General features: G+C 40.0%; 1 protein-coding gene across 2 annotated transcripts in view; it reads right to left on the minus strand.

The window, feature by feature from the left end:
- Nucleotides 1-4,299: 4,299 nt before the first annotated feature.
- Nucleotides 4,300-25,491, minus strand: part of CERS6 (ceramide synthase 6) — a gene marked incomplete at both ends in the record, with an annotated part of 316,660 nt that continues 295,468 nt past the window's right edge. Inside the window, 3 exons of one of the 2 annotated variants that reach the window (XM_082658770.1) lie at nt 4,300-4,452; nt 7,181-7,204; nt 7,763-7,919. In XM_082658770.1, coding sequence (XP_082514896.1) covers nt 4,300-4,452; nt 7,181-7,204; nt 7,763-7,919 — 334 coding nt within the window. The remainder of the gene's footprint in view (nt 4,453-7,180; nt 7,205-7,762; nt 7,920-25,491) is intronic. The other variant, XM_082658771.1, reaches the window with a different exon arrangement.

Below are 25,491 nucleotides of genomic sequence, written 5' to 3' on the forward strand. Positions count from 1 at the left end.
TTTTCTCCATAAAAACCATTATCAGGTATGCTCCCTCTGAGCACACGTTAGAGGTGTTCCAACAGCATAGAGTGGCCCAGTGAACAGGCCTCCTCGGCATCTACTGAGCGCCCCCTAGGGGACGGGAGGGGACCATGCATACAAATGCAAACCACAGGGCCTTTTTCTGGCCTATTACTAATGAAGAATAAAAATGTGGCCACAGCGAACCAGTGCTAATTACTATCTGGTAATTTGATAATGGTACAATTTCATTTAACCAAGAGAAACTTATCCCTGCTCTGGGGACAACAATAACTTCATTTAAAAAAATATCTTGCTGCATTTTGCGTGAACTGTTTGTGACTGACAGTACTCCTTCTGTGGACAGCACACAAGTGCAGACTTTGATCTCATTTGATCTTTTCTTATTTTAACGTTAGGAACATTTCAGGGCTACTAATATTTATCTACAAAGCAGGAATGAGCCAAAGACAAAGTAAAAAAAGTGAGCTAATTAGAACCTTAAGATCTCAAATAGCACATGAAATGTAAACATTTAACCTCTTACTTCCAAAGGATTTCTTGAAACCTCTTTGGACATAATGATATCATCACACATACTGATAAAGAGAATTATTTAATACCTTCAGAATTATTCTGTATACTTTTCATACTTCAAATTAAGAAAAAAATACTCAAATATTCAGGCAACTTTGGCATTAACATCTCCAAGAAGGGGACAAAAATAACTACCAATGCAAAAATCATGAATAGATTGGGAACAATCACGGGTGTCCATAAAGTTCTCTTGGAAGAGCTCTTTTGTAAAGACTCAGGTGACTTGGAATGAAATGTAATTTTTTACTTTGGCCCAGATAAATGAGGTTGAAAAATACAGAGTGGAAGATTCAGGCCCTTTCTACCCAAGGTGCAAGCATTTAGTTTGCTCAAATTCAAACGCCATCCAATACTCAGAATGGAAAGTTTGGGAATAGAACTGGACATTTTGAGATTTACCCACCATTTTGGCTAAAGGTGACCTGATTTTATCCCACTAAAGAGTTATTTCTCTCATCCAATTGCTTGTTCTCTTTGGAGAGCCTATCTTTTTTCCTAGTTCATCTTTGTTAGATGCCTATTTCATTATCTGATGGTACCTCAGGATACCATCTGTCTAGCAGCCTAGCAGGAGTTGGATGTTAATAAAATCCTGGGGTGAAGCAGAAATCATGTGCATTTTTTCCAACACTTAGTTTAATAATCCAAAGTAGTTGCTACCCCATTCTCAACGTTCGTATCACTTAGTTTGGAAATGGGAACTACTTAGATGCTGACTTTAGGGCCTCCATGATCTTAGCTCTGAGACAAAGAGGCTGAAGGAGTCTACCACTCTCAGCTGTCGGGGGGCCATGAACAGGAAGTGGAGAAGGAGGTGGGAAGTTTCTATTGCACATGGCAGATGGTTTTCATGAAAAAAATATGGATAAGGACCAGTCAGTGATATTCTGGTTTTATCACCTTTTTTTGAGAAACATACAGGTACATACATAGATCACACATTTTTATATCATTTATTGACCCAAGGCCAAATTCTACTTGATTTTCTACATTTTTCTCCTTCTAATCAATCTACAAAAGCTATAGAATTGGAGAATAAGATATTACCTTTTCTAGACTCCTTCCTACATATCTCTTTGTACCTTGGGAAGGTTTGAATATGACCAGGACAGGCTAAGCTAATCAATGGGAAACAACACTCTTACTAAACCTACAGTTTACTTTACAAAATCCACTTCCAAAGCTATGGCTTGGCACAGGTAGAAGATAGGCTATCTCACATATTTTCCTCTCTCAGCCTTATCAGGCCACCATGGGAGAGCAGTAGACAAGATATATTATTCTTCATCTCAAAAGCCCTACAAACACCATTCTGATTAGTCAAAAAGAACTCTTTGCCTTAAAATGTAAAATGAAATAAAAATCCACAGATACACAGAGGACTGCGTTAAGTTACTGCCATTGGTCAGAGAGGCTCTGAGAATTCTCAATCCTTCTAAGTGACTTTTGGGAAAAACAGAAGATTGTTCAGATGTCTTTGCTAAGGACAGACTTAATTTTCTTCATTTCATGCAAATCTTCTAAACCTTTAATTTACAAGCTGATATTCTGAAATTATTTTTCTGTGCTAAAAGTGTCAGATGATCCAAAGTGGAATCACTGGTTTATTTCACCCATCAGGGGACTTGCTCTAGACACTAAAGCAAGGCACGAGTCATTCTTCTGTTCCATATTTTAGCTGATAAGAAACTTTCACCTTCTCAAAAATTTTCAGCTATAACATGCATGCTGTTTACTTTTTATATATCTGCATTTTAGCAGATGTTCAGATGACTTAACAAGTATATTTGGTATTTAATGATAGGTCTTACAAATACGACCATCCACAAATTACACTCCTAGACATATCCCTGTTCTGTGAAATAAAATAATAAGGCTTTACAAGAGGAGTTAGTTATACTGTTTCTTCAATAAACAAGCAGACATATTTCCAAGGCTCTTCAATCATTACTATGGACCATACCAAAAACACACTATTTTATAAATAGGTGGGAAAAGGGTTAACATTACAGCGTGAGGTTTTTGTTTGGAAGTATTAACACTCATGTTGCACACTGTGGGCACAAAGCTTTATTTCAATTTTTAAAAAATTGAATTGAATACGAATGGTTTTGGGCAGGACATGCACTTGCTAGTATTTTGCTGTTCCCTTCACTAGCCCTGACTTGCACATTGATATCACTGCATTGTGGTTTGGGGCTCTTTTTTTAGAAGATGGTCTTTCTGATTTATGAAATAAGTATTTATAATACCTTTTTATTCCCTCTTACTAAAAGTTGGTTTCAAGAAAAGAGATAAAATCTTTGGTTTATGTGTGTGGTTTTCTTATCTATACATAAGTAACACTGCCCTGTAGGAGACTATGGAAACTTATTTTTTCAGTAATCTTTCTCATTGCTGAGTAGAATTTTTATTGTTTTTTTTCTGGAAATAGCTCCCTTTGAACAAAAATTCCTGGAAACTGAGCAAGTTCTTCAAAGAAGCAAACAAAAGGACTTAGAGCGTAACACTGCTCAGTTTCTAGTAACAGGAAATTCTGTTATGTTATGGGTTATGTTTAAGGAGAAAAGACGAACGGTAAAATAGTCTTTCTCCCATTGGCTTTATTTTGCTCAGAAAAATAAAAACATCAAGATCAAATACTAGAGAGGGCACTTTCTTTAAAGCTGGTTGCGGTAAAGTGCTTTGCATTAGAGGTGACTTTTGCCAACTCTTGGAAGTCTCCTTTATCTGTTCCAAAATATACTTAGCTTCTTTTTTTCATGACATGGCAAAAGACGGCGCTAATTACAGGGGTAGTGGTAAAACCTGGTTGAAATCTGCTGCTCTCTTTGTATTATTCTCAGATCATGGGACAAATTCCCAGTAGGAAGAGTGACTTCTTTGTTTGTAACCATGACCTTAAGTCTTCCTTCAGAGCCGGAGCACTGACCCCGTAATAGAGAATAAAAAAATCTCTGTAACCTCCAAAGTTAATCCCCAGCTAGCTGCCATTCTCACTGAAGAGATCTTGGCTGTGTGAATAAGAAATGACATCTAATCCAAAGCAATTTACTACAAAACAAATTTTTTAAGTCCTCCAATAACCACACTCTTTAATTGCAACAGCTAATCGACCACGAAGAGTGACAATTACAAAACTGAGCTCATCCTGTTCCAACTTTACACCGGGACAAAGCTCACTGAGACTGTACAGGCCGTTTCGAAACAGGCACTGTAACACAAAGAAAGCAAACCTATTTGGAGCTGTACGAGAATCCTGCACTGGGATTTGCTTGCTCTAAGTGACCAATTAAGCTAAGGCTCCTAGCGGACTGGCTTAGGGGAATAAAAAGGGATAGAAGCAGATGGAGCGTCTCCCTCACTGTCATGAACCCAGAGAGTAAAAAGGAGTGAGGAAACCCTCTTTTGTCCACAGATTCACAAACAAATACAAAAAAATAAATAATATTCTAAGACAGTACAAATGCAAATACTGTTCCCTTGTGCCAATTACATAAAGCATGCCTACATATACAGAATGGTAATTCTTCCTCATTCACAGACAGGACATATGGCAGTGCACTATTCAAAATGCTTTGATAATCCTAATTTTTGTTTCTGGTGCTGAGAGATTATGAAAGGAACTGCATTTGCAACTTATTAAATACTTCCAGGAACAAACAGTTCACTTTATTTGGGACTTGTAGTTTTGAGTAATTAATCTTCCATGGAGCAAGGGCCAGTGAGGAGATACCCGTTGGTACCACTGGTCCCATTGGTGGTGGTCGCGGCATGGGGGTTACTCCCCGGAGGTTCCGAGTCCTCCTCATCTGAGCTAGACTCAATATCGCTTCGATCGTCCTTGGACACCTGTGGAATACGAGAAGGTGAGTGCAGCCAGCTCTGAAGGAACCGTTAAGGTATGGCATGCTCAGAAGTATATGCACAATCACACATGAAGAAAAACAGATCTAACTATTGAAAACATCGAAGAGGATAGGAACATTGCCATAGTAATAAGTTCCCCTTCTTTGGAGATAGACATTTGGGTGACTAAGTCAGTTATCAAGGAATGTAGGTGGATTTAGGCATCGCAGGGGGCTAGCTTTGTTGACTTCCTTAAGGTGCCTTTGGATACTGAGAATGTACTAGACCATGAACCCCACTCTTACTGGCAAAGTAGCATATGGTACTACCGGAATGGCACTATAGGAATTCGGTACAAATGGATCCATTTATTCTCGGATGATCACATTCTCTCTGAGAATCATTTAAAGTCAGCTCTTAATTAACTACACTAATGGAGATATTCACTAGCTCTGTTCACTAAAACATCATTCTTATTTGGCTTTTTTTTTTTCTTTTTTTTTTTGCGGTACGCGGGCCTCTCACTGCTGTGGCCTCTCCCGTTGCGGAGCACAGGCTCCGGACGCACAGGCTCAGCGGCCATGGCTCACGGGCCCAGCCGCCCCGCGGCATGTGGGATCTTCCCGGACCGGGGCATGAACCCGTGTCCCCTGCATAGGCAGGCGAAGTCTCAACCACTGCGCCACCAGGGAAGCCCTTATTTGGCTTTTTAATGCATTCGTTGATGATTTAATTTTTCTTTTTTCTCTGCTAGAATTAAGTAGAAATTTTGTTTTGTATACCACATAACAACTAATGGCAGCAGGAGGCATCTGGGGCACTTGCTGGGTGAGGTCTAGTTGAAAATATTTCCCAAGAAAAATCTACTGGCTCGATCATCATGAATTGGCTCCCATCATTCCAGGGTTCTTCCCTCCTCCATTCAGACTCTACAAGTCATGAGTAAGGCACCAGGATATAAATCTATATGTTACCATAAAGGATGAAAAAAAATCATACTGTCTCACAAGGAGATAATGTAGGAAGAAATTACAGAAATACTCTACTGCTTATAAAACTGAAAGAGTTTGAACCTCCTACTCTATGTCTACATCATGGTAAACATTTTTACCCCACAGGCCTTAAGACCTTTGAGTAACTGCGTGCTGTTTACTTATTGTCTAAGGCGGGTGGTGGTAGCAATAGGGACCTGGTGGCTTGCTTGGCTTCATAGAAAGTTTCCCAGTCTAGTCCCTTATGATTCTCTAAGAGGTGGCTTGGGAAGTCGGCAGAATCTCCTGGGAGGCTTTTCAGAATGAACTGAGTTCCACATCTCATCCTCTCTGTCACTGCTACCCCCAACCGGAGAACCCTGGAATCCACTGCCCTCCCAATTTGAGAAGCCACCATCACTGCAGGAGAACGTCACCTTCGTCAGGTGGGGTGGGGTGAGGTGGGGACAGGAGAAAGTCCTGAGCTGAGCACTGCTGCTCCAGCCTAAGCAGAGATGACTGAGTAAATATGTAAAAATGGATCTCACTCCAATGGCCCTTGAGATGAGATGAGACTCACAAGGACCATCTCCAAGAAGATTTAGATACTGAAACACCAAAATGACTGGATTATAAGGATACTTTAACTTAAAAAAACATGGGTCACAAAGACAGCATTAGAATAAAAGCTCCACTACGTTTGGAAATCCATTAGTCATAAATTAAGCTGCTAATAGGAAAGAAAACTCCAGTTTCAGAGAGCGATTAATTTACATTTGCATGCTTAGTAAGATTATTTTTAATTGCATTTGGGAAAAAAAATCTATACTTATGTTACCTCCAAAGGAAGGAACAATTTAGAATATCTCAAAATAAACCACAGGAAAACAGAGTCCATAACTCATGGCCAAGATGAATCTTACTGCTCTAGGTGAACAGCAAAGGCAGTTAAGATATTTTGAAGCCTGAGGTCTGGAATAAAATTGACTGTCTCCTAATAAAGTTGAAGAAGTAAACTAGAGAGAAGACAGCGTATCTGGTGGAAATAGCAATGCAATAAGGACACAAATCATCTAATCTACAGCCTCCCTGCATCTTCAGTTACCATTATCATACTGACAGTATTGTGCACATTGATTTAATTTGTATCCAAATGAGAACAGGAGCGTTTTTTAAAATAGAAATACATGCTCATTTTAAAGAGTACGAGGTCACAGAGAAAAAATGAACTCTTGCTTTTAAACAATTCATTGCTAAAAATATTTTGTATTTACATAGGAGCTGATGCGGAGAATTGGCTTCATAGTACGTGACTAGATGTCCCAAGCCCCGGCGGAAGGGGCTCACAAAGCGGTCACGTGCTGTTCCGCTGCCCAGGGCAGCCCTGGCAAAGAGCCGATGCTCTGGCCTCCCTTCCGGACCGCGTTGATCCTCTCCCCAACTTAGTTCTGTTTCTCATACTTCACTTTGGTCTATTTCTGTTTTTTAGCTGACATGTTGAACATCAATTAAAGAAATCCATCTCCTTCGTTGGATCATGCAAAATTTAGCAGAATGAAAGCTCACACAAAAGGTCACTAACTGAGCTGTCCCTAGCATCCCTCACAGCTGGTGGGAGCCACACCTCGGTTACAGCCTCCAGGCAGTGCCAACAGATTAGACAGAACAATATGCATGGAAACAAAAGCATCAGAGTGCCCCTCCAACGGGCTAACGTGGGACCCAGGACTGGCATAGAGAGAGAGGCGTGAGAAACTTACATGTAAAGGGTTCCACTTCCCAGACTTCCAGGTTGGCAGAAGGAAGAGAACGAACAATGAAAGTAAGAAAATGTCACAGAGAACGTTCCAGAAAAGTCACTGCTCTACACAGAGGGCTTGAGGCCTGGGAAGCTTTATTCAAATCAGCTTCATGAGCCCATTTTTAACCAAAGGGATTTAACTAAATTTTTACTGACAAAGTCATAAATGGTCATACTACATCAAGCAACCCTTTCTCATAAAATAAAAGAATTATTAAATTTCTGTCTGGTATAAGTATAATCAGAGGAGGACCAAGGGAGACAGAGAAAGGGAGAGTAGGAACACAACAAATAATATATCTCCATTGAATCTAAAATTATAAATGCAGATCATTCAGCAAAGCGATGCTACATGTAAAATAATCAACTAGACAGAAGAAAATGAAAGTTTGTATTATGTTTCAAAGAGGTTATGCTAAACCTTGAAGGAGAAAAAACAGTTCTGATGATATTCTAAATAATAAATAATGTTCTTGTTGATTAGAAGAACACAAAACCATAATTTTCTGGGACATATTAGAAAGGGTGAGTTTTATCTTACCTTGCCTTTTGAAATAGCTTTGCAAGCTATTTTTACGATCAAGTAAGACCAGAAGCAGTTCAAGCCTTGTATTACCAACAGCAGTAGGTTAAAAACCCACCAGGAAGGGTAAGGTCCAACAATCTCCCAACTTTCAAATAATGTGGTATTTAACACCCTAAGGAAAAGGAGAAAGTAATCATTGAACACAGCTTTTCACTTTGCCTTCAAAGGAACTCTAGTTACTGCAAAGAAGCACGAAGTCAATGATATCCACTGACTACTCCCTGCAAGGATGGTCTGAAGGCTGACAAGGTACTTAGAAGAGTCATCACCGGAACGATTCCCCTGGTGGCATAACATTCCTTTGGATTCTAGCTTGAATAGTGTACTTGTGCTCCCATTCACTTTTGTTGTCATTTCTCCCGTTAATTTTCATTACGTTTTCAATTGATTCTATTTCTCACTACTGGTTAAAAGGCCTGTATCATCCTTGAAGTTGCTTTTGGCCTTTAAATACATGTGAGGAATACCATTTAATAATATTACATTGCAAGGAAAAGAAAAGAGTAATTAATTCCAGACACACTAGTTAAGTTTAAACTATATGTTTAGCACAGTGAGTTAGAATATACTTAAGACCTAATGCCTGTCCTCAAGTGGTTTATAGTCTAGTAGGGGAGCCTGTACTGGGTCCTGAATTTTGTAAGCCTTCCCCTGGGAAAGAACTGGCAACTGAAAGATATCATATTGAAGTGATGTCTTGAGATGAGTGTTGGAAGGAGTTTTTTTTAAAATTATTAGAATATAATGAATATACGTAGTTTTAAGAGTATGTACTTGAGGCAGGTGAACATATTTGAAGTAATTGGTTCCCTCTGTTATCCACCATCAGGACCAGGATGGAGCAGCCACCTGGGGCAGATACAGGACGGCTGGTTTCAGGGCTTGGCTCTCATCCTTGCTGTATCTGCTCCTAAGCCTTTGGAAGTTGATTCATGCCTTTCGGACTCACACTGCTGCCACACAGAAGCACGGTAGCCACAAAATTTTGGAATTACTCTCACTTCCTTGCTTTCCTCCTTAGCTTAGTGATGGGCTGGTTTGGAGATCTAAGTGGACTGACAAAACTCATCGAAGTGTATTTCCACCAACTGTCCCTGCAGTGCTTTGCTGGGACCCTCAGGAGAGGTTAGGTGGACAATACTCAGTGACTAAGGGGGAGGGATGGAAAACTCTTGAATGTAAGACACAGACCACTCATACAAGAACAGAAGGCACATATACAGAAAATTTTAATATAAGAGTGTGATGAATGCTTCGAGAGAGGTTAAGAAAAGTACTTAGTGAATTCACAAAAGGAAAAAAAAAACACATTGATTTGAGGTGGGATAAGAGGTAAAGAAAAAACAGAGAATGAATAATAGACATAAACAGGTTCTCCATGCCCAATTTCAGCAACCTGCATTCATAGACCAGAATGAGACAAACAGAGTGTGTCTCTAACCCTGCCATATTAGTTATCTCTCAAGAACAATGCTCAATACACATGGATTTAAAATCCTAAAATCAATAGTATGGAGCTGAATTTGACAATTCATTAAAAGTATATTACTCTATGATATAGTAGTATTCATTCTGGTGGAGGGGGACCAACATTAGGAAATCTATTAATATAATTATCACACGTCCACAGGCCAAATTGGAACAAACCTAATTATTCCACCTGCACTGAAAGACATTTGGCAATGTTCAATTCTCCACTGCTGATGTTTAAAACTTGGAACTTAAAGCACTTAATATGATTTTTATCCAGCTCAACTCAGCAGTGGTCATAATACTTAACAAATACCAGAGTTACTGACTTTATAATTAGGAACAAACCATGAACAACCAGCATCACCATTATTATTTAACCCTATTGTAGTAGTTCTGGCTGTTAAGTATGGTAAAAAGTCAGAGTTCATTTCAAATAATAGGCATTAAATCTCTGTAACTATTTCAAAAACAGCAAACAATCAAAATCTCCAATAACAGGTAGTGGTTAAAAAACTATGAAGATATTCCAGAAATTATAAAGTCATCACAATATTAAACATGTTTCAAGAGTTTCTTATGACAGAGAAAAATCGTAATATCTCAATTCCATAAAATAAATATATATTTGCACATACACACAGAAAAAGTAAGAGAATTATAATTCATTGGAAGGAATTAAAGCCATTATAGACTTTCTTTCTTTGGTGGATTAGGGAATTTTGTATTTTCTTCTTTATATTCTTCTCTTTTCCAAATCCATGACAAATAATTAGGGCAAAGTACAAGTAATTTATAAAAAGGAATGTTAGGATAATGCCTATATTCCTGCCTTGTTTGTTATCCCAAGAGGCAGCCATGTCTTTATACACAGTCTGCAGGCTACGGGACAACAGGTCTAAACAAAGGTGAACTCCACGACAGCAAGGGAGGACTTACACACCTTATGCTTTTCTATCTCCAGCACCTTGCAAAACACTGCGAAGTAATGTGCTCGCTGGACCTGATGGCTGATTGACTGTGTGTTTGTTCAGTAATCAAATAAATAGATATGCACAAGACAACTCGGGAATAATCACAATAATTTTATTTCAGAACCAGCTCTGCTTCTTGACATATTAAACATGTTGACCTTCAGAGGGAATTCAGTTTCATTTGAACAGAAAGAGGTCCTGTAGAAATGGCAACCACGACTGCGTGATGCTACGCGTTATAAATTAGCCTTTGCTGAATTATAAGTTTGAGAACCTTTCTCACCATTACAGTTTGCTTGGCTTATTATGAACAGAGTGTCATGCAGTCGCTGGTGACATGATATTCACATTAATTTCTGAAACACTGCATCAGAATTTACAGGCTTTGCCATGACAATCAGCGGCACCTCTGAAATGCCACTCAAAAGTAATGGGATTTCTTTGAAAATTGACTTGGCTGCCTGCAGAGACAATTGAGAAAAAACAATCAGTGCACCTAAGAGCTGTATCTCTCAGTGAGAAGCTTGGTAAGGAAAACAATATGTGAGGAATTGAGATTGAGGAGAGAGACATGATGCCACTTGGATTCTGAAAAACAGCAAACCCAGGAAATGGCGCCTTTGTTTAGCCACAGAATGTTTCTGATGAGAAAACTGTCCCCTTTTGGGCAAACTATTAAAATGGTGATTACAGGATTTTATCCTTTCCCAGAGGTTAGGGTTAGGAGTACATACTTTAATGATGTCATTACAAATCTATGGTGACAGGGCTCTGACGAGTGGTATCTCTGAGGGAGGATTGAGGGGACAGGACAGGAGGGAGGCTGCTGGCATGCTGAAAACATTCTCTATCCTGATTCAGGTAGTGATTATGCAGATTATACATATGCAAAATTTTACAAATGTAAAAATGTATCATGAAGATTTGTGGACGACACTGTGTGCATTACACCTCAATAAACTAAAATGGAAAAAAGTACTCTGGGGCAAACACTGCCAATATGCAACCTCTGGCTTGCATAATTACTATAATATCAGTGTTTCTACCCACCCCCCCACTAGTTTGGGGTCAATATATGGCTTCTAAGAAAATAGATTTTTTTCTTCCCCCAAAATAGCCTACAGCATCAAACCTCCTGCTGCTCCAATCAAGTGGTGGAGAGTTTGGAAGCATAAGGGGCCAGAAAAGACCATTTTCCTTTTCATTAATGTTAGGGTCACTTAACCACTAGATGGCGCATCACGCATGTACAAAGCGTGCTCAAGTAGGTCTATTCTGCCAGAACCTTCTGCCAGTCTGGGTCCCAGCACAGAAATCACTCCATCTTCAGGTTACACCTTCCCTTCTAAGAATCTTCCCCAACAATGGAATGAAGAGGCTCCCGTCGGTGCTTGTTTCTTCCTGCGTGATTCCCAATAGAAACGATGCCTGCAGGGCAAAGCTCCAAGCAATCCACTGGTGATGTAAAGATGCACCACTTACCACCCCAACAGCTTAGCCCTGATGGGTTCTTTTAATGGCTGTCTAATGAATCATAATTTCATTTGACTTGCCCTATAGTTACTTTTGCTCAGGCTTATTACCCTTTATGGATTTTTCATCTTCAGTTTGATTATCACAGAAATATGTATATACAGGCTATGTGGGGATAGGAGGAGGGGAATGTATACATTCATGCAGAAAAGTTTAGCCACTTTTTCTTAAGCAAAGTCAGAGTAGTCTCATTTTAATACTATATCTAAGGCTTTACTCATTCATACTCCAAGCATCAATGTGACTTCTGCTTGCCCCTTAAACCTCAGAAGTCCAGAAGTCTACTGTCATAGAGCACAGTGTGAAAAGATCTCCACTGGTGTCTCATTCAGAAAAGCTATAACCAATGCTTTTTTTTTTTTTTTCATTTTTATCGTGACTGCCAACTCAGAAGTTTATCTTTAGTATGCAAAGTTAGATAAATATCCTTCCTTTCCGCTCCATATATCTTACTTTTAAAATATTCCAGTGATTAAGAGGCAGGATCACATAATGGTGGTTGAGTTATTAAAGATGACAGAGGCCTAGGTGCTCTCACTGTGTGAATGAAGTTACAGGTGGACGTTTACGATAAGGCCATGGCAAGTAATCATAAGCTTTGCCTGCGTCCCTTCCTCTTCTACCCCCACCAAAGAGCTCCACCTGAGCCTTGGTTGTGTGTTTCTGGAATGATCTATAGAAACACCACAATAATTAGATCCATGTCAAATATCCAAAGAGAGCCAAGATTGCTTCTCAGGGAGAGTCAGGTTCAGGGCCTCATGCTGAGGATTGCTGCATGATGCCAGTGAGGGTAGATTAAAAAGGAAAACTTGTTTTACAGTCAAAATTAAGGTGTTCTTTACTTCAGAGCTTTTGAATGGTCTTGACTTTGCTTTCCCAGACAGACCGCAGTATATTTCAGGATGTGTGTGCTTCTCTGGCATTTACTTTCATTTGACCTACACAAAACATAAATGAAAAGTAGATTCTACCTAAAGCTTATCCGTAATCTACCGGCATGTTTTGCTCATTTTAAAGTAGATGGGAACAGAAAAGCATTTAAAATGTACTCTCAACAGAAACCATGGACACTTAACACCTGAAAAAGAAACGTCAGGTAATTATTTCACTGTTATATGCAATGCTCTTTGTCCTGGTTTTTCTAAAGTAATAAAAGCTCCAGACTTAAGAACAATTTGGTCAAGCGTTGGGTAGTCAAGGCTGCTAGACAGCCGCAAACCTTGCTCACAATGCCTGGATGCCTAATTATCTCGAATAATAGATTCGCAGCCTGTAGCAGACACAGAAGTAGCTTCTCTGTCCCTGAAAGGAAGCTGAACTTGAACACAGAGGGACCATCTGTCTTTCCTCTAGCAATGGGCATATCGGTTCTGTCATATTGTTATCTGAGTAAGACATGGGGATCATCTCATTTATTTTTACTTTTAGGTCACAGCCTGGCCAGACTTAGACACTGATCCCTTATATCACAGGAAGTTTGTCACTAGTAACTTCCTGGCTGGGGTGGATGTTTTTCTCAAAATGAGTCATTGCCCTCTTGGTGCCCCATTTGCTGTCTGTCTGCCTGAGTTCCCAACCCCTCCACTGCCTGGTCTGCCTTTCTATGTTCCTCATCTCCCAACCTGAGTTTCCCGAGAGAAGAACATGTCCTTCAGGCTGTATCCTGATTCCAACATACTTACACTTTCAACCCTCCTCTTTGTTGCCTACGTGCCCCTAAAACAGACTTGTCTGGTTCTCAATAACTGCTCTTTTTTTAAAGATTTTTTTGATGTGGACCATTTTTAAAGGCTTTATTGAATTTGTTACAATATTGCTTTTGTTTTTTATGTTTTGGCTTTTTGGCTGCAAGGCATGTGGGATCTTAGCTCCCCAACCAGGGATCAAACCCATACCCCCTGCATTGGAAGGCGAAGTCTTAACCACTGGACCACCAGGGAAGTCCCCATAACTGCTCTTTATTGAGTAATTAGTATGTGTTGAGCACTGGCCCAAACACGTTATATACATTGTTTTACTTAATCCTTTCAACACCTCATACAGAAGAATCCCCATATAGTAGAATTCTTACACTAGGCTAATATTTATTGAGCTTTATGTGTCAGGAACTGGGCTCAGGCTTTAATGTGCTAACGCATAATCCTCATGAAATAAACCCTATGTGATAAATTCTATTTTTTTTCAAAGTAGGTATTATTATGTCTATTTCACAGATGAAGAAACTGAAGTACAGGTTTGTGCTGTATGCCCAACACTGTCCCCACTGTTGGGGACACATATTCGTGGGCCTCAAAGAACTCATAATCTAGTTGGGGAGCTGGGGACGGAATATAAGTCGGCATATTGTATTTAGTGGGTAGTGTCACCACATGTATCAAAATGTACATACCTACTGAGTCTATGATTCTATTTCCAACCTTTTGTCCTAAGGAAGAATTTCAGGGATTTGGAAGATTTAGCCATAAGGATGTTCATTTAAATATTATTTATAGTAGCATACTACTTGAAACATCCTAGATGATGTTTACAAATAGGGTACTGATGAATAAACCATGACCTTCTCAGAAGATGGAATATTCTGTAACCGATATAATTATGTTATAGAAGAATACTTAATGAAATGGAAAAATGCTTATAGTACAACGTTAAATGAGAAAGACAAAGCTATGAAACAGTATGTGCAGAATGATCGCATTTTGGTAAAGAAAAAGATGTAATTTTAAGCATATAAAATGTTAGAAACAAAGACATCAGATTATGAACAGTGGTTATTTCAGAATTATGGGATTGGGATTTTGTTTTCTTCTTTGTGGTGTTTCATATTCCATAAAATTTCTGTAATGAATATTTAAGAATAACATGTATATAATCCCTATTAAATAAATATCAGTTTAAGTTAAAATTTGAGGAGACCATAGGAGAATGATAACAGATAGCCAAGTGCTAACAGAAGCCTCTAAAGGTCTTAACTAGGGCAAGGAGGGCAACAGGTGTTCGCAGAGCTGGATGCATTTCCCAAAAGCTACCTCACTAAGTCTCAGAGCCGCACAGGGGCGGCCTGGCTTGGCCATACGCGGTTTTCCTCAAAGTCCCTGCGTCCTGCTCCAGACAAGAAGGCAGTGACTGACGGAACTTGTCTGTGGTCACACCAGCTGGTGCCCTCTGTCCCCTCAGGCTGGCATGTTTTATGTGAGTGGGGGATGGCTGGCTCCTGGGAGGGTCGAGGAGGAGAGCTGCTCGCAGGGCAGAGCAGGGCGTCCCAGTGGCGGCAAAGTCCCTGCCTCTCTGGGATAGGTCTGTTCACAGCGCTGCCTCCAAAGACAGATGCTTTTATTCCCCCTGAACAAAGGAAGCAGCTCTCTAGGTTCATTCGTGGTTATGGGTGTGGAGATTCTGAGACGGTAGAGAGGCCAACTTGAACACACATCATAAGCACATTTGATCGCTTTTGTCCCTGGAATGGGGCTTTGTTGGCATGTTTGGAGCTGTTTTTGTCAGAGTCCCCTGATTTTGTTAGAGCTTAATAACTGGCCTAAGAACTGTGAAACCTGCCTGATCTCTGCACTCTCCTTCTGTTACCTTCTTATTTCATGATTCTGTGGAAGAAATGTGTTTTGCAAGATATAAGACAGAGCTTCTGGAATCTATGGGGGCAATACCTGCAAATCTTGTCTTGGGGGCAGGAAGAAACGGAAACGAGGAAGGGGAAAGGAAAGAGAGAGAAGGGGAATGGGCGGATGGGAAACGGGCAGACAGAGGGGACGAGGAGACCTGCTTCCCTGAGGCACTGCTCGTGTCTGTAACTTGAATCAGGACCAGGCCTTGCACAAACTCTGCACGACATTTAATACCACACCATTTCTGGGATTACATATTACACTAATAAAAAGAGAGCCACAAGGCAAATGGTTGTGCCCTGGAGTTTAGGAGGGGGAAATGGCTGTGCAAAGCTCAGGGCCTGAAACTCAAAAGCTTCTTCCACCTGTAACTGCCGGGCTGGGAATCTGCTGGGTGTGATTTATCTGCTGGCAAACTCAGCGCAGGTACATATTCTAACAATTTACTGAGGAAGAAAGAAATACAAACCCTGCTTTGGAGAGAAGGATGGCTGAAATGCAGCAAACCCAGAGGCCTCCCCCGCCACCCCATCTGACTCAGGTGGTCCCAGGACAGTTGTTCAGCAAGGGTGTGCAGACTCAGGAGCTGGATAGCAAAGAGCTCTTTTGCAGAAATCCCAACCGCCAACATATCAAGATAGTGGCCCTCGAGACAGTGGTTTTATTTGGTAAAACTTATCTTCGAATACAGTATACAGTGCCCTAGGGCAGCGGTCCCCAACCTTTTTGGCACCAGGGACCGGTTTCGTGGAAGACAATTTTCCCACGGACGGGGTTGGAGGGGGCGATAGGGTTTGTTCAGGCGGTAACGTGAGCGATGGGGAGCGGCTGTAAATACAGATGAAGCTTCCCTCGCTCCCCCGCTGCTCACCGCCTGCTGTGCGGCCCGGTTCCTAACAGGCCACAGACCAGGGGTTGGGGACCCCTGTCCTAGGGGGCTTCATCTAAACGGCAAAAAGCCAATTTAACTGACAGGACAAGACACTCTCTCTGCTCCTGCTAGCTATAGTGTGCTTAACAGTGCTTACCCATTCAACCTCAATCACTTCTTTCCATAGTCCGTGGCCATGAATAGAATGTTTACAGTCAATGAGATGAATATAAGCCTTCTCTTCTCACTGACAGAAATAGCAATAGCCAAGGCCATACCTTAAATCACAAGGAATATTTCTTACACACCATTGGCTATCCGTGTGTACTGGGCCTAGCACCTTGTTAGGAGGTTTGAGTGGTATTTGGGTAGCATTTGATGCAGTTTTCACTCACATGCATCATAGATGTTGATGATGAAAGTGCTACATCATCAATGGAGAAGTAGGCAAAGGATATGGACAGTTCACAGAAAAAATACAAATACAAATGACATATGAAAACATGCATGAAATGTTCCACTGCGCTTATAATCCAATGAATACAAAATTAAAACAAGAGATATGTAGGCCATAGTTTTTGGAATGATGTGTCATGACATCTGCAACCCACTTTCAGATGATTTGACAAATGTAAGAGAAATGCATGTATGTAAAAGAAATGCAATGGGTACTGCAAGGGGTAACAGTTGATGAGGGCAGGTGGGACTATATGAGTATTCATTATATATGTTTTTCAAATTCTCTGTGGGTTTGGACATGTTCAAACTAACAAATTAAATTAAAAGAGAAAACGTTTAAACTATCAAATCAAAAGGCATAGAGTGGCTGAATGGATAAAAGAACAAGACCCATCTATATGTTGCCTACAAGAGATTCACTTCAAAAGTAAGTACACACAGAGACTGAAGGTGAAGGGAGGAAAAAGGATATTCCACGTAAGTGGAAATGAAAAGAAAGCTCAAGTAACTATACTCATATCAGACCAAGCAGACTTTAAAACAAAGAATGCAATAAAATCAAAACGAAAAGGCCACCTACTGAGTGGGAGAAGATGTTTGCAAAGCATACACTTGACAAGGCTTAATAGCCAAGCTATATAAAGAACACATACAACTCAACAACAACAGAAAAACTCAATTAAAAAATGGGGAGATGGGCTTCCCTGGTGGCGCAGTGGTTGGGAGTCCACCTGCCGATGCAGGGGGCGCGGGTTCGTACCCCGGTCTGGGGGGATCCCACGTGCCGCGGAGCGGCTGGGCCCGTGAGCCATGGCCGTTGGGCCTGCGCGTCCAGGGCCTGTGCTCCGCAATGGGAGAGGCCACAGCAGTGAGAGGCCTGTGTACAGGAAAAAAAAAAAAAAAAAAAAATGGGGAGAGGATCTGAATAGACATTTTTCCAAAGAAGACATACAGATGGCCAACAGGCACATGAAAAGATGTTCATCATCACTAATCCTCAGGGAAATGCAAATGAAAACCACAGTGAGATATCACCTCACACCTGTCAGAATGGTTATCAGGAAAAAGACAGGAGTAACAAGTGTTGGAGAGGATGTGGAGGAAAGGAAACCCTTGAACACTGTTCATGGGACTATAAACTGGTGGAGCCACTATGGAAAACAGTATGGAGATTCCTCAAAAAATTAAGAATAGAACTACCACATGACCCAGCTGTTCCACTTCAGGGTATTTACCTGAAGAACATGAGAACACTATTTTGAAAAGATACGTGCAAAACAGAAGCAATCTAAGTGTCCATCAATAGATGAATGGGTAAAGAAGATGTGGTGTGTACACACACACACACACCACACAATGGAATATCCCTCAACCATGAAAAAGAGTGAAATCCTACTATTTGGGACAACATGGATGGACCTTTTTTTTTTTTGAAGAGTAAACGATTCGGTTTTTATTAAATGAGTAAACATTTGTTATTCAAGTCACATATTATTTGACATTTCTTGCAAGCAAATAACTCCTTAGAAATTCTGTGATTGTGAAAATTAGACTGTTATAACTTACTGTATTTAAGATTGTGTTAATTGCCTCTGACTTCTTTGAACTCAGACACCCCTAACTTCATACACTGTCTCCTACTGAGAATAATCTTCAAACTTTATACTGATTAGAACATGGATGGACCTTGAAGGGGTGATGCTAAGTGAAATAAGTCAGATAGAGAAAGACTAATGCTGTATGATTTCATTCATATGTGGAATCTAAAAAAAACAACAAACAGACAAAACAAAATAAAAAAAACCTCCTTGATACAGAGAACAGAGTAGTGGTTATCAGAGGGGAAGGGGGTAGGCGAAGTGGATGAAGGGGGCCAACTATATGGTGCTGGATGATAACTAGACTTGTGGTAGTGATCATTTTGTAGTGTATACAGATGTTAAACTATAATGCTGTATACCTGAAGCTTATATAATTAAACTATCAAATACATGTAAAAAAGAAGATAAATCACTGTGCTGCCAAAAATAAAATAAAAGCAACGCTCTTGTAAGTGGCTGGTCGGAGTGTAAATTGGTGAAATCTTTATAGAAAATTTGGCCATACATATAAATATTTTTAAATGATTGTTTATCCTCATAAATTTACTTTTCCAGTTATCTATCTTTATCTTTAAATAAATACATTGTCAACAAATTTAAAAACATACTGTTTTTCATGGCAAAAAAGAAACAAATAAATGGTTAAAATGTGTATCTGTATGGTAGAATGTTATTCATACATTAAGATCATCTCTTCTATTTAATAACATGGGAGAATCCTCACAATTTAATGAAAAGTGAAAAAATCATATTAAAATCATATGCAGTATGAGCTCCAGTTTTCATATGTATGTGTTAATACATGCGTATATAAAATGCGATTAAATTGTGATTAAAAGAACATATTCTAAAATGTTCACATTGGCTACTTCTGATTCTAGGAATTTAAAATAAAAGATTTTCTACATGTATGTAGTATTCTTAGAGAAAACACTTAAGAACTTTTTTCAAGGATGATGGTCTAAAACACTTTAACCCTTTCAAGTTAGTTCAAAAATACCTATTTGTGTTCCACTCTCAGCGGGGGAAAAGGTGAAGCTGAATCTTCGGTGTCGGGGCCTGAACACCTTTAGGAATGCCCAAGGTGTACACATGGAGGGGAACTCGAACCTGAGCCACACCTGTTGGTTTTAGGATTCACATTTCTATGAGCGAGTATCCTTAGCATGGCACTCAGATGGTACTAGAGAAACAAATCCAAGAAGAAAAATCCCAGGAGGTCAGATGGACCTTCCCGATTATTCTGCCCAACTCTTCCTTTGACTGAGATCTCACCTGGAACATGATGGCAAGACATGGCCCTCCACCTGCATTCTTGTCCTGGGACCCCCAATGTGAGGGTGAAGAGTCTAGGGTGAAGCATATAGCAGGTGCTCCACAAATACCAAGTTTTTGGCAAATATTTTAGGTTAATGAGTAAATATACATGTGATTTCTGGAGTCTCTATAAATATATATATATATATATATATATATATATATGTATAACATGTCCATTGACAATGTTCAAAATCAGTTTTTAATCAGAATGGTGTTTTCCAGTTTTAAACTAATTCCCTTTAATCTGTAGAATTTAGAAACCTGGTTTCTTCGAGTCCCACCTTGTGCCACGTGCTTCAGTGAGGCTGTTCTGCAGGGCGGCAGTTCCCAGGCCTGCTGCTCACTGGGATTCCCTGGGGAGCATTAACAGTACTGATGCCTGGGACGGCCTCCAGAGACTGTAATTCAGACGGTCTGGGGCATAGATTGGGTGGTGCAATCTTTAAAAGGTCCCCAGATGACTCCAATGTGCCGACAAGTTTGGAAACTGCCTCTTTTGTTCTCTAATTCCCTTTTGTACTTGTTTTTTTTTTTTTTTTTTAATCTACAAACAATTCTGAATAACTTTTGATGATCCATTTCTGCTCTCAGTAGACGTGATGACTGCAGGTCATTTATGATTGTGTGTGGCTGAATGACAGTTACCAGGCTGTGCATGAAATGTTTAAAATTTTGTCCCCTCGCCCACTTTAATGAGAACAATAGCACCCTGGCATCAGAACCCCCAACTCTGAGGTTTCAAACTGCCCCAACTCAGAGATAGTCGAGGACCCCACTCTTCCCAGCCCCTTGCTTACCCTCCTTTGGGCTACACAAAGCTTATGTTGAACCTCCCAGGATTTTGCAGAAATTGTCCTTCGAAGAAAGGGTCTGAAGCATGAGCTTGTAAACTCATTCAGACAATAAGTAAAGGCTGATGCAAAGGAGGGAGAGTGTCCACAGAACCAGATCAAGAAGCCCAAAACTGGAAAAGAAGATGGCGCCCTTATCCCTGCCCACATACAATTGATATTAAAAATGATTCCAAACCACAAAACAATAAGAAAATCCCTAAAAATCTTTTTCTCTTTTGGCATGGGGAATCAAGTCAATTCTTGTTGAAATGTAAAACTACAAAAAAAAAAATGCTTATGGCCCACTTTGCTTGTGTCCTAAGCACACACTTAATTGATCTATTAGGCACCCAGCATGGAGCGTCCTTGGTGAGTGTTTGTGGTTCATCACCCAGTTACAATGACTTGGGTCACTTAACAACCATGTTGCTAAAGAGAGAGCAGTGTTCATTATAGATTTTTACTTGATAAGAATATTCCCCTTTAGCTTCAGTCAATGTCATCAAGTTTCCTAAGATATATCACTGGGCTTGTTATGTTTAAAACACCAGAGGAGACTATATAAAAGATTTTCATGTTCATTTTTGAAAAGCAGCTCTCACACGGCTCCAGCTAGTAACTCACTGTCTCTTCAACCTTACCTCAAGTTGCCCCTTCCATCAGGATGGAAAATATAAATATGGACACAAATATGACCCTACTTCTCTAACTGGAAGGGTTAGGAATGGTCCCAAGTAGTGTGTGAAGGCAAACTATCCCTTCCTCACCTAGGATATCGGGAAAATCAGTCTGCCTGGAAAGGCAACCGAAGTCCCAAATAATCCATCCCAAGGAGAAGGGTGTCGAGGGGCAGCAGGTAGCCATTCTACTGCTCTGTAGCAGTGATGCCGAAAGGTCTCAGGAATAATCATAACTGTTTGAATCACTCTCCTGCTTTGAGCCTTCTAATCACGGCCCACTACAATAAGAATAAAATCCCAAACACATCCCAAGGCCCATAAAAGTTCCTAATCTGGACCTCTCCTACCTCTCCAACCTCAACTCTGACCATCTCTCTCTTGTTCATCAAGCTTTCTGTTCCAGAAATAGGCCAACACTCTTCCCACCTCAGGGTGCTGGCACTCGCAGTTTCCTATGCCTGGCCTCTTCCTATGACTTGTTCTTTAATGTGTGTCTGTTTCATTTTAGATATTTTCCCATGATTTCACTGCCTCTCGCTTTAAAGCATAAGCTCTAAGAGTGCAATGATTGTGTGCATTTGATCTGCTTTGGATCTGCCAATACAGAATATTAGGTGCTGAGAATGGGGGATGGTTGATCAGTTCCCTTTCCAAGAAAACTGACAGCAGGCGTGGCCCTCACTTCAGCAGTCCCCAGAGTATTCCTGCTGGATACACTGATTTACAAGTACCGATAGAGCAGGGCTGCTTTTCACACTTGCTTTGTGATATTTATACCCATAGGCATAATTATTCAGTGCATTGTGCCATGATAATTGTTTTGGGCTTGTTTACTGCCAAGATGTTCGTTTTAGCAGCAGCATTAGACACGCAACAGAAAAAAAAAATGAGAACATTAAGCCCCTGAAAATAAAATTATTAGGATGTTAGGCAATAAAGGAGATGATATCTCACATTGAGACTAACACAGAGTGGCTCTGGAAGCCTTTTCAAGTGAACACTATAACATGCAGAACCGAAGCAATTTGCAATACCAACAAAATGCTAATGTGCATTTTTATCATTATCCACTGTGATTTGTTTCTTTCTCCGCAGAACAAGAGAAATGACAGTGAAGTCAAAGCTCAATTTTTTTGTCCTTAAAGCTCTGACTTTTTCCCTTAAAGCCTGGGTCCTCAACAACCTCGGAGCTGCCAAGAATGCGCTCATCCTTTGAAACAAATGCTACGCTGAGATTGAAGTTTTCAGATGCTAACTGTATAACCCGGGGACTGCTATGTTATTCACATGCCCCTTGTACCAAGGAACCAATACTTAGAATGTTACCCCTGCTGCTCTTGAATGCAGCGGTCACATTTATGGTCTTTGGATATGAAGAGTGACACACCTTTACAGTGTGCCTGCCTAAGCCAGAAGCTGTGGTCCTGAAATAACAATTTTCTTGATGTCTCTGTGAACTTTGATCTCACTACCAGCCTGAGCTCATGAAACAAAAGAGCACACGTTCAAAGCCATGCTTGTGATTCTTTTCTTCAGTCTGGTTTTCCAGGCAAGTCTATCTTCTTTTGTTTTGTTTTGAAATGCTCCTAGACACACACACACACACACACACACACACACACACACACACACACACACACACACACACACACACGCCTGCATGGCACCCCCTCTTGGATATTTATGAGGCACCTCCAAAACCAAGTTTATATTTTCCCCAAGCCTATTCCTATTAAATGTAGCACCACTGCCACAACTACTGCCACTCTTATTATTAACCGTCATAACTCCAGGGACATACTATTGTGTTCATCCTCAAATTTTGCAGAAGAGTTTAGAGTGAGTAGGTAATCCACCCAGAGTCATACAGTCAGAGTGACAGACCCAGGATGTGAACATATACCAGGTTTATCCAGAGCTCATTCTGTTAACCACCATCTCCTTACTTCAGTAAATGGCGTTAGCCCTCATTGAGTTACTTAAGTCAAAATTGTGGTGTCACCCTTTACCCATCCCCTCTATCACCAATGTGGCTCTACACCCTGTCAATCTCCTGAATTCCTCTGGAATCCAGTTACTTCTGTCTACACTGCTACTACTACTCTCTACCACCATCAACTCCTACCTAGGAAGTTACTGTAACAGGATTCTAACTAGATTAGTCCAACCTAGATCTTGTTGCAAGGTGATTACAAACAAAAAGACAATGTGAACATGTCAATCCCACACTCCCAATCTATCCCTCCCCCTTACCCTTGCCCTCTGTATTTAACCAACAGGGGCCTACTGCATAGCACAGGGATCTCTGCTCAATATTCTGTAATAACCTATGTGGGAAAAGAATTTGAAAAAGAATAGATACATGTATATGTATAACTGAATCACTTCGCTGTACACCTGAAACTCACACAACACTGTTAATCAACTATGCTCCAATATAAAATAAAAATTTAAATAAAAAACAAACAAAACTACCAATTCCATAAATACCACAAAAACCCAAGAAATAAAGTAACACTTTAACAACAAAAATAACAAAAAGACAATGCGAGTAATGAAATCATGTGGCAGTATTTGGTCAGGAGGGGGTCATCAGATAATCCAGATTATATATATTTTAAAAATTCAGATTATCACTGTGAACCATTTCAAAACACATTCTCAGTTCTTGAGTAGATCTGTGAGCCCTGAGTGCCCAAGCTGACCCAGACTCATTCTTCAGACGGCAGCTTCAAAGTCATTCCTTAGGGAATCATCCTCTGACCCTCAGAATAGGTCAGATCCTCACAGCAGCCCGAACGTCATCACAGTACTCACCACTGCAGCTGTGTGACTGGTATCTGCCTCCCTGGATTGAAAGCTTCATAAGAGCAGGGACTGAAATGTCTACCTTTTCACTGCTGGTCTCAAATACCTAGTAGAGTGTTTGGCAAAGGGTAGGATTTGAAATATGTGTAGGATAAATGAAATTTTTCCATAATTAGAATGGCTTTAATATTTTCTAATTCTGAAGGTCATATGTACCACATAGAAATTTCAGGCTATCTAGAAAAAGTTAAGAAAGTAAAGTCAATTCCTTTCCATTTTTTCTTCAAATTGGGCTAATCAACATTTATTTTCATCTGTTGAGAACCAAAGTTTTGTGGGAAGTGTCTTTAAATCATGTATATGTGATTGAAAATCCATGGGATTTTGCCCTCTTTAGGCAACATATATGCACAAATTTTGGAAAAGGACACAAGACTAATCTTTCTCTCACTCTTTTTGCCATATTGAACTTGTCAACATCAGTTTCTAATTTGACCTGGAGAACTTAAGCCACATCCCCCTAAACGCTGGCTCTTCCAACCTCCTCTCTTTCGCACATGGTTTCCCATCCTCTTCATACCTTGCTAGACAGTAATATCAGTTGTGTTATATAACATAAAACTGAGGATCCAGCTATTTGTACTTAGCAAGAATAAAATAAAATAAAATAACAGCATAAAATAACTGAGAACAAAAGAAAAATAATTTAAACAATGTGCTTAAATAATTTAACCCATCTGTCACTTTCTTAACTCACTGGAGTTAGGGGACATGAATCCTTTGGACACTTGGACACTCTCAGTTCTTACCTTACTTGCCTTTCAAAATGAGACCACCTTGTTACATGCATCATAAATTTAGGAATATACACTCAATTTTTACCATATGACCTAACCTTGGAACCTAGTCCCTGGGTGACATTCTATTGCATTTCATATTGTGTTCTTTCTTCTCTGCTTTCATTCATGGTGTTACCTTAGGATGGCCTGTCCTTCCTCCCATTTACCACCTACTTATCCCTCAAGGCCCAGCTCAAATATCACTTCCTCAGTGAAACCATCCTTGCATCCCTGATCAGAATTAATCAAAGCTTCTACTGTGCCCCTACCACAAAATTTTATACCTCTCTTTACTACTTTTTGCTGCCAGCTGTCTAATGTCAGAACTGAAACAAAAGCTCCTTCAGCAGAGGCATCATATGTATTTTTGTATCCCTGGTGGGTAGCCCAGAGCCTGAGTAAGTTTTTGATAATTTATACTTGGTAAAAAACAGAACCTCATGAAATTTTCTTTGACTTACAACCTCTTAAAACATCCGTGATACAAATTCTAAGTTATGATGTTCAGTTCCACGCTTGCTTCAAAGTTCATCCCCTCAATGGATTGTTTAATTTAATATATTCAAGTTTTATTCTGAAGAATGATAGTTAACATTAAGCCAGAGTTTAAAACTTTCTGAAGTTCAGTGTAATCTATAAAAATATTGAATCACTATGTTATACACCTAAAACTAAT

The sequence above is a fragment of the Grampus griseus genome (genome assembly GCF_964374135.1).
Source record: "Grampus griseus genome assembly, chromosome: 7".
Classification (NCBI taxonomy): domain Eukaryota; kingdom Metazoa; phylum Chordata; class Mammalia; order Artiodactyla; family Delphinidae; genus Grampus; species Grampus griseus.